Consider the following 9,528-nt stretch of genomic DNA (forward strand, 5'->3'; position numbering starts at 1 on the left):
GTGGGGGTGTTTTTCAGCTGCAGGGACAGGACGACTGGTTGCAATCGAGGGAAAGATGAATGCGGCCAAGTACAGGGATATCCTGGACGAAAACCTTCTCCAGAGTGCTCTGGACCTCAGACTGGGCCGAAGGTTCACCTTCCAACAAGACAATGACCTTAAGCACACAGCTAAAATAACGAAGGAGTGGCTTCACAACAACTCCGTGACTGTTCTTGAATGGCCCAGCCAGAGCCCTGACTTAAACCCAATTGAGCATCTCTGGAGAGACCTGAAAATGGCTGTCCACCAACGTTTACCATCCAACCTGACAGAACTGGAGAGGATCTGCAAGGAGGAATGGCAAAGGATACCCAAATCCAGGTGTGAAAAAAAATGAACTTAAATGATTTTAGCAAATGGCTGCAATATAACAAAGAGTGAAAAATGTAAGGGGGTCTGAATACTTTCCATACCCACTGTACATTTAGGATGTTTGGGTTCTCCAAAGACCCTAGACAGTAAAATGTGATATCTCATTTTCTATTGTTTTCACTCCACAGTTGTGATTTTTATATTTGGGTTTATTTAAAATATGTTTATCTCTCATGCCAGAATCATGCTCATCTGAATGTTCATAAGATAGAGATCTTTGTCTTTATTATACAAATTGTAGGTAAGATTTGTGTGTGTGTGTGTGTGTGTGTGTTCCCAGAGTGTCCACCTGGCTGCTATGGTGTGGGCTGTCACCAGCACTGCCTGTGCCAGAATGGAGGGTCATGTGACCGGATCAGTGGGCACTGCACATGTCTTAGTGGATGGACTGGAGTGGCCTGTGAACTGGGTAAAACAGACCGAACCGTTTACTGTAGCATGTAAAGTAATTCAAATAACAGTGTGCATTAAACCGTTTGGCAGAAGTTCATTTGATTTCTTAATTTTTATTTTGGCAGATGTTAAGGTGACAATGTTTTTTTCTCCCCCCAAACATCCTATTTATGTTTTGTGTTTTCAGAATGTGCTCTGGGACATTTTGGCATGAAGTGTCAACACAGATGCGAATGTGAGAATGGTGGCGTGTGTGACCGACAGAGTGGCAAGTGTTCCTGTCCAGCAGGCTGGATGGGCACACGCTGTGAGACGGGTAAAAAACATCATACGGTGATGTTATCATAATGTTATAAACATTAAAAAAAATGACCTTAAGGAAGATGACATGTACATTTATTACCATTCTGTGTGTTCTGATCAGCATGTACTCAAGGTTTATATGGGCCAGGCTGTAAGGAGCATTGCAGGTGTGATCATAACGCCCCATGTCATCACATCACTGGCACCTGCATGTGTCCGGCAGGCTGGAGAGGCTCACACTGCGAGAAAAGTAATTTCCCCCAATGTCTGTCAATTGCCCCCTGCTGACAGACCCACCGTAACTCATTTGTGCTCTTTCAGTTTGTTTACCCGGTTCATATGGGAAGCGATGCGCTCAGCGATGCCACTGTCCTCGCGCCACTTCCTGTAACCATGTGACCGGGGAGTGTGGCTGCCAACCTGGTTTCACTGGTAACGGCTGTGAGCGAAGTGAGTGATTATCTATAGATCTCATCACATTTACAGTGAAATATCTTTGACAGCACATGAGTGAAACACTGATCTTGCTGGTGTGTGTCAGTGTGCCAGTCAGGTACGTTTGGACTGAACTGTAACCAGGTGTGCCAGTGCTCTGAAGTGAATCAGCTCTGTCACCCCGTCACCGGTGTGTGTTACTGTGCTCCAGGATACCATGGCACCACGTGTGATACAGGTGTGCCCTTCATGATGACACCTTCTTTCATCTTATGGCCAATTCACACTGTACCGACAGACCAGCGGTGACAGTCAGATTACAGCACGTCACTTCTAATTCCGATTCAGCATGTTCATTCGGAGAAAACAAGCTCCGACAGGGATAACACACTGATCCGATAAAACCTGTCGAAGTGTCTGCTGCCGTCTGTCTGTGAGGTGTGAATTGGCCTTTAAAAGGTTTGAGACGAACAGAAAGGATTCAACATGTGACAATAGGGCAGTATGGGAAAAAAATAATTTATTTATGAATATACCAGATAGGCCAAATATGCTTTTATGTAATTGTATACAGGCATTATTATATCACAAGTGTTGATTTGTATTAAAACTAACAGATTTCAACAAAAAAATGTATGTCATATTAAAAACCTTTTTACATGCATTCATTTATTTGTGCTACTTTTCAAATGCTTTAAATATATAGATTTGTCCCAGACTTTCATCCTAAAAATCAAACTAAAATTATTAATTACATTTATAAAATAATCTAAATCTAAACAAAGACTGTAGTAATCATTATACATTTTACACAATTTACAATTGTCACATTACAACTGACACTTTATAGGAACTTTTATCGAGTGTATTAAGTTAGTGTACTTGTTTAACATGGAGAACATTATTGGAACATGCTTGAGTTTGAATATGAGACGTGATGTGTGCAGAATATTTTTACAGTGTGTAATTTCCAATCAATCTTTTATTGTCATTTTATTACAAAAATGTTTAAATTAAATTTACATTAGTGGCTAAAATGCCCTTTGTTGAAGGTCATAATCATCATTGTACCATTGATGCCTCATTGTTGTTTTAGAGTGCGAGGCGGGACGTTATGGTCCCAACTGCGAAAAGGAGTGCCAGTGTCTGAACAACGGAGTGTGCAAGACCAGCACGGGCACCTGCACCTGTCCAGCAGGATACATTGGACCAAACTGCAATATCAGTTAGTCACACTTTTACAAGATTTAACCCTCTGGACCTCTTGGTTTAGGTGTCACACTCTCCTCCTTCTCGGTCAAAAGTGACCAGAGCCTTGAATTTTTTTCTTTTTTTTTTTTCTTTTTTTTTCAATAATATTTTTTGATTATTATTTTGAATTTTGAGGTGATTTTATGATACTATGCAATATTTAGAAAAGTTTTTATGAGCTATTTTTCCATTAGAAACTTTTTATTTTTTATTTTTTTATAAATGCAATATTAATATAATAATAATACAGAGTGAAAGCCTTTAAAAAAGTTTTTTTTTTTTTTTTTTGGAGAATAGTGCCATCTGGAGGCGTTAAAAAATAAAAACCTTTTTAGACAGAATTTCATAACTTTATGAGGTTTTGCATTTAGATATATATTTAGACATTCTTTTGTCTTTTGACACATCTTTTTGTCAAGATTTAGATATATTTTGTCAGATAAGTATCAGGTTTTGCATTATGAATACAATCAAACATTAACAGGGAACTCATGGAAATCATTTTTGTTAGTATTTGATAATTAAAAATCGAACAAAATAAGGAATGGATAGCACTTTTTTTCTGCACAGTGGCTGATTTGTAGTATGTACCACCAAAAGATTCTGAGTTTTCATATTATTTCATATTTCCCATTCATTTCGTATATCGGTCATTTTAAACCGCGATTCATTCTATGATTTTTTTTTTTTTTTTTTGCCGTTTACATCGCTAATGCGACAAAAGTCACCAAGTGTCATCCCATTCCGATGAAGCAAAGAAATTTAACAAAATTATTATTTTCGGTCACTTCTGACCAAAGAGCCGACCCATAGGTTTAAGAAAGGTGAGTGTAATCACTAACAGACTGTTCTCTCTCTAAAGCCTGTCCGTTAGGCCGTTACGGGCAAGACTGTGTACGAGTAGCTTTGTGTGGTGAAGGGGCCCGGAGCGATCCGGTCACAGGCAGATGTGTGTGCAAAGCTGGCCAGCGAGGGGAAGACTGTGGGAAAGGTCTGACAGTATTTCTGCTCAAATTAAGGGTGGAGGGATTGAGTTTGTGTGAAATAAGCTGATGTAATTGTCTCTCAGGCTGTGCTAAGGGCTGGTTTGGGGAAGACTGTGCTCAGCGCTGTAACTGCAGTAATGGAGGAGTGTGTGACGCTGTTACAGGAAACTGCACCTGTGGGCTGGGCTGGACAGGAGACAACTGTGATATAGGTCAGCACAGATTTTTGCACAGGTTACCCAAACATGAAAATTAAAATTCTGCTAACGCACCTTTTAGCAATATTTTATACCTGTGATGCATCAATATAAAAATTCAAGCCAATACCGATAAGCTGAGAATTATTTTCAGCCAAAATGTCAAATTCAAATGTGTTGTGTTGATCAGAGTGTCCCAGAGGGAGATATGGTGCTGACTGCAGGGAAATGTGTGACTGTCAAAATAACGGCACTTGTGACAGAGTGACGGGCGAGTGTCACTGTCCTCCCGGATACTATGGGCATCTCTGTGAACATGGTGAGAAAACACTGGATCTTTTTCATAGAATTTTAGTCAGTTTTGTGATGATTCTTAATTTTTATTTTATTTTAATCAAAAGCATGCCCTGTTGGTTTCCATGGTCATCGCTGCCAGCTTCTGTGTGACTGCCGTGCCAATGCACCGTGTGACCCTGGAACGGGCCGCTGCCTCTGTCCTCCAGGTTACCAAGGACTCCGCTGTGATAGAGGTACAGAGGAGCTCTTCTATAATGTTACATGTATATAAGTTTGGGGTCGGTTTTTGAGTCTTATATTTTTCCATTTTAGCCACATTTCTCTTATTCTCTTTTTTTTTTTTACAAAATACAGTAATAACATTTATATTGTGAAATATTATTAAAATGTAAAATAGCCATTTTCTATTTGAATATATTTTAAATTGGAATTTATTCCTGTGAAGGCAAAGCTGAATTTTTAGCATTATTACTCCTGTCACATGATACTTCAGAAATCATTCTAATATGCTGATTTACTGCATTTATTTATATTTTTGAGGAAACTCTGGGAAGGTATTTTTTTCGGGATTCTTTGAGGAAGAGAATGTTAAAAAAACTAATTTAATTGAATACTGAAACTTATACTATATATACTATATACTGTGTGTGTATATATACAGTGAGGAAAATAAGTATTTGAACACCCTGCTATTTTGCAAGTTCTCCCACTTGGAAATCATGGAGGGGTCTGAAATTGTCATCGCAGGTGCATGTCCACTGTGAGAGACATAATCTAAAAAAAAAAATCCAGAAATCACAATATATGATTTTTTAACTATTTATTTGTATGATACAGCTGCAAATAAGTATTTGAACACCTGTCTATCAGCTAGAATTCTGACCCTCAAAGACCTGTTAGTCTGCCTTTAAAATGTCCACCTCCACTCCATTTATTATCCTAAATTAGATGCACCTGTTTGAGGTCGTTAGCTGCATAAAGACACCTGTCCACCCCATACAATCAGTAAGAATCCAACTACTAACATGGCCAAGACCAAAGAGCTGTCCAAAGACACTAGAGACAAAATTGTACACCTCCACAAGGCTGGAAAGGGCTACGGGGAAATTGCCAAGCAGCTTGGTGAAAAAAGGTCCACTGTTGGAGCAATCATTAGAAAATGGAAGAAGCTAAACATGACTGTCAATCTCCCTCGGACTGGGGCTCCATGCAAGATCTCACCTCGTGGGGTCTCAATGATCCTAAGAAAGGTGAGAAATCAGCCCAGAACTACACGGGAGGAGCTGGTCAATGACCTGAAAAGAGCTGGGACCACCGTTTCCAAGGTTACTGTTGGTAATACACTAAGACGTCATGGTTTGAAATCATGCATGGCACGGAAGGTTCCCCTGCTTAATCCAGCACATGTCAAGGCCCTTCTTAAGTTTGCCAATGACCATTTGGATGATCCAGAGGAGTCATGGGAGAAAGTCATGTGGTCAGATGAGACCAAAATAGAACTTTTTGGTCATAATTTCACTAAACGTGTTTGGAGGAAGAAGAATGATGAGTACCATCCCAAGAACACCATCCCTACTGTGAAGCATGGGGGTGGTAGCATCATGCTTTGGGGGTGTTTTTCTGCACATGGGACAGGGCGACTGCACTGTATTAAGGAGAGGATGACCGGGGCCATGTATTGCGAGATTTTGGGGAACAACCTCCTTCCCTCAGTTAGAGCATTGAAGATGGGTCGAGGCTGGGTCTTCCAACATGACAATGACCCGAAGCACACAGCCAGGATAACCAAGGAGTGGCTCTGTAAGAAGCATATCAAGGTTCTGGCGTGGCCTAGCCAGTCTCCAGACCTAAACCCAATAGAGAATCTTTGGAGGGAGCTCAAACTCCGTGTTTCTCAGCGACAGCCCAGAAACCTGACTGATCTAGAGAAGATCTGTGTGGAGGAGTGGGCCAAAATCCCTCCTGCAGTGTGTGCAAACCTGGTGAAAAACTACAGGAAACGTTTGACCTCTGTAATTGCAAACAAAGGCTACTGTACCAAATATTAACATTGATTTTCTCAGGTGTTCAAATACTTATTTGCAGCTGTATCATACAAATAAATAGTTAAAAAATCATACATTGTGATTTCTGGATTTATTTTTTTAGATTATGTCTCTCACAGTGGACATGCACCTACGATGACAATTTCAGACCCCTCCATGATTTCTAAGTGGGAGAACTTGCAAAATAGCAGGGTGTTCAAATACTTATTTTCCTCACTGTATACACATGCCAACACAAACATGTTGGGTTTCCATGTTTTATGGGGACTTTCCATTGACATAACTTTCTGCATTTTTACATAAAACAAAACAACAACATCAAAATGTCCTCTCAAGGACAAGGATTTCGGATATTGCCAACTTTGTGGGGACATTTTGTCCCCATAATGTAGAGTATACCAGGACCATTAACTAATGTTAACAGATTGATCTTAAAAGTTTATTAGAATTAACATTAACTATTAATAAATTCTGTATAAGTATTTTCATTGTTAGTTCATGTTGATTAAGGGTCCCTTTACACAACACCGTTTTCAACTAAAAACAGAAAACCTTTTATGCATTTTGGCCATTCATTTACACGACAATGTTGTTTTGGGGGCCTAAAAATATTCACTTTTTACTGTAAAAGAAAAGTTGCTTCCTTGAATTTTTAAGTACAATCAACTTGGATGTTTAAGACATTTCAACTTAAATTACATTAAACTGACCTTAAAAAAAGTTGAAAATTGCATTACTTATTTTGATGAGTTAAAGCAATGTAAAAACACATGTTGTCATTACTTATTCATCATATCATTTTTTTACAGTGTTGAAAACAGGTTTAAAAGTGCCAGTTTTTGAACCGTTATCGCCTCCGTGTAAACTACAAAAACGTGAATTCGTGAAAAGAATCCGTGACGTCATTCGCATGTGTATTACGTGTTCAGTCTATAGGCATGTAGTGAAAGTGATATCGCCACCTACTGGCCCGTCATGCACAATACAGCGTTTTTAGTCGTTTTCTTGGATCCGTGTGAACGGGGATTGTTTTGACTGTTTTTCACGTACATACAACAACGTTAAGGAATTTTTTTTCCATTTTTAGTACATCGTTTTCTCGTAAACTTACCCTAATGTAGTTACCTAATGTTAACAAATGAAACCTTATTGTAAAGGATTACCATTATTTCATACGGTATGTTTCAGAGTGTGAGCCTGGAAAATTTGGGCGTAATTGTGTCCACAAATGTGACTGTGATGGAGACACACCATGTGACCCTGTCAGTGGCAGGTGTCTGTGTCCACCTGGGAAAATGGGATCTCGCTGTGATATAGGTGAGCCTTCCACCAAATTTCTTTTTAATTGTACTTTTTTGTCAGTCATTCAGTCAAATATTTATTTTTGAATTCACATCAGATTGTGGGGTAAATCAATTTGGGCCTGACTGCTCAGAGAGATGTGAATGTCACAACGGAGGCCAGTGCAATCCACGCAATGGGCGCTGCACCTGTATGAACAGATGGGTCGGACCGAGCTGTCAAGAGGGTAATTTCACTATTGGTCACAATAACCTTCGCATTTAACAGTGATTTCGGAGAATAACTTTCTGTATCATATGTGTTAATAACAGGGCTCACATCCAGTCAGAGTACTAGCAGCAACAAAAGGAAGGACTCGTCAGTATAGCAGTCTCACGGTTTTTTCCTCACAGACAGTGTCAATGACTGTAAACTGACCTGCCTTGAATTTTAGCCTTGTAGCATTTTTTTTTTTTTAAAGATCTTTGAACGCAAAAGTCCACCAAACGATCAGATGACTCTGACAAGGACAAACTCTTGTGCCAGTTGAGATAGAGACTTCCAATAGTTAGTTAATAAATGATAAACTTTCTCATGGAAAAGTGGACATCAAGTCCAACATGACTTGTTATATTGAAGCTCCATCTAGATGAGGACAAATTCAACTTTGAAACATTTTTTGAAGAGTTTTTTCAGCATCAGTTCTGCTCAGGGAGATCGAGCTTCTAGAAGACTTTAGTTAGTTTTACTGTAATCAAGAAAAGCACCAAATCAAGGCCTTCGGTTCACCTGAAACTGAATCCCAGTGTCACTCTAACACCACTGTGATCCCAAACAAAGGCCTTTAAGGAACCACTTATTTACCCTCATTACATGGTTTGATGTCCATTTAACTCCAGATTTTGTCTTGAGTGACATTTTTTGCAATTTTAAGACACTTTGAGTAAAACGCATGTTAATGGTATCTTACATCATTCATAATAAACATTTTCAAGTAATAACTTCTTTAAGAATTTAGGTAGAATTTTGCACAAAATTGAGTTAAATATATTACTATGGTATATAATATTTGGGTGTTGACTGTCTATATTCAAAACTTTGAACTTTTGCAAATCATAAAAAAATATGAAACTGGAGTCATTTTCTTTTTACCTGTGTACATATACTTTATGAATGTAAGTTTTTTTTTTTATGAGAATTCTTCTGTACAATTTTATTTGAAAGGAACCTGTACTGTAAACCTTATCCTTATATGATTCCTGTTTCATCCTTGTAGGTTTTTTGCCAGATTTATTTTTGTATAGTATAATATCTAACTACACCATGTGCATTTGTGATGTGTGAATTGAATTTTTACTTGACTATATGAACTCAAAGGAAGTGTTTATTTCAATATTTCTGCAGCTAAGTCAGGGCCAAAGATAGCACTTAAATTATTCTGTGTTTGGCCATGGTCAATGCTTTTTCTTTGTTTTGTAATGGTTGAGTTTCTGGAAGCTTACACTTTTTTATCATTATTCGGGATTAAACATCTTTTGTTATGTTGTGCTTGGTGGACTTTAAGTGTTTAATTGACAAAAAAACTAAAAAAAACAAGAATATTGGCATTATTTTGCAATTTGCACATCACTGAACTATAGTTCTTTAGACTTGCAAAAGTCATGCATTGAACTGGTACTGGTCTTTACGCTTTTTACTGTTTTTCAGAACAAATTGCTATTTGTTTCCCATAAAAAGAAAAAGTTATATCATAAATAACACACATTTAGACAAAAATTGCCAAGACTAAATTAAAGAATTTTCCGAATTATTTATTTTCATCGTTTGAAGCTGTACATGTTTTTCTTCAAGCACAATGTCAAGCAATAATTGCCAATGAAAAAATAAATGAAGGCAAATGTGATTATGGTCATTAAAATCAGTATA

At 38.2% G+C, this 9,528-nt stretch overlaps 1 protein-coding gene across 2 annotated transcripts in view; it reads left to right on the forward strand.

Moving 5' to 3' along the window:
• megf6a (multiple EGF-like-domains 6a) overlaps window positions 1–9,150 on the forward strand; it is a 63,292-nt gene extending 54,142 nt beyond the window's left edge. For both annotated transcript variants that reach the window (XM_084427372.1, XM_084427373.1), the window contains 13 exons: window positions 695–823; window positions 995–1,123; window positions 1,232–1,360; window positions 1,432–1,560; window positions 1,652–1,783; window positions 2,642–2,770; window positions 3,659–3,787; window positions 3,866–3,994; window positions 4,170–4,298; window positions 4,381–4,509; window positions 7,510–7,638; window positions 7,721–7,849; window positions 7,935–9,150. In XM_084427372.1, the coding sequence (XP_084283498.1) occupies window positions 695–823; window positions 995–1,123; window positions 1,232–1,360; window positions 1,432–1,560; window positions 1,652–1,783; window positions 2,642–2,770; window positions 3,659–3,787; window positions 3,866–3,994; window positions 4,170–4,298; window positions 4,381–4,509; window positions 7,510–7,638; window positions 7,721–7,849; window positions 7,935–7,990 (1,607 nt within the window). In that variant the 3' untranslated portion in view covers window positions 7,991–9,150. The remainder of the gene's footprint in view (window positions 1–694; window positions 824–994; window positions 1,124–1,231; window positions 1,361–1,431; window positions 1,561–1,651; window positions 1,784–2,641; window positions 2,771–3,658; window positions 3,788–3,865; window positions 3,995–4,169; window positions 4,299–4,380; window positions 4,510–7,509; window positions 7,639–7,720; window positions 7,850–7,934) is intronic.
• The last annotated feature ends 378 nt before the right edge of the window (window positions 9,151–9,528 follow it).

Source organism: Rutilus rutilus (genome assembly GCF_951802725.1).
Source record: "Rutilus rutilus genome assembly, chromosome: 13".
Classification (NCBI taxonomy): domain Eukaryota; kingdom Metazoa; phylum Chordata; class Actinopteri; order Cypriniformes; family Leuciscidae; genus Rutilus; species Rutilus rutilus.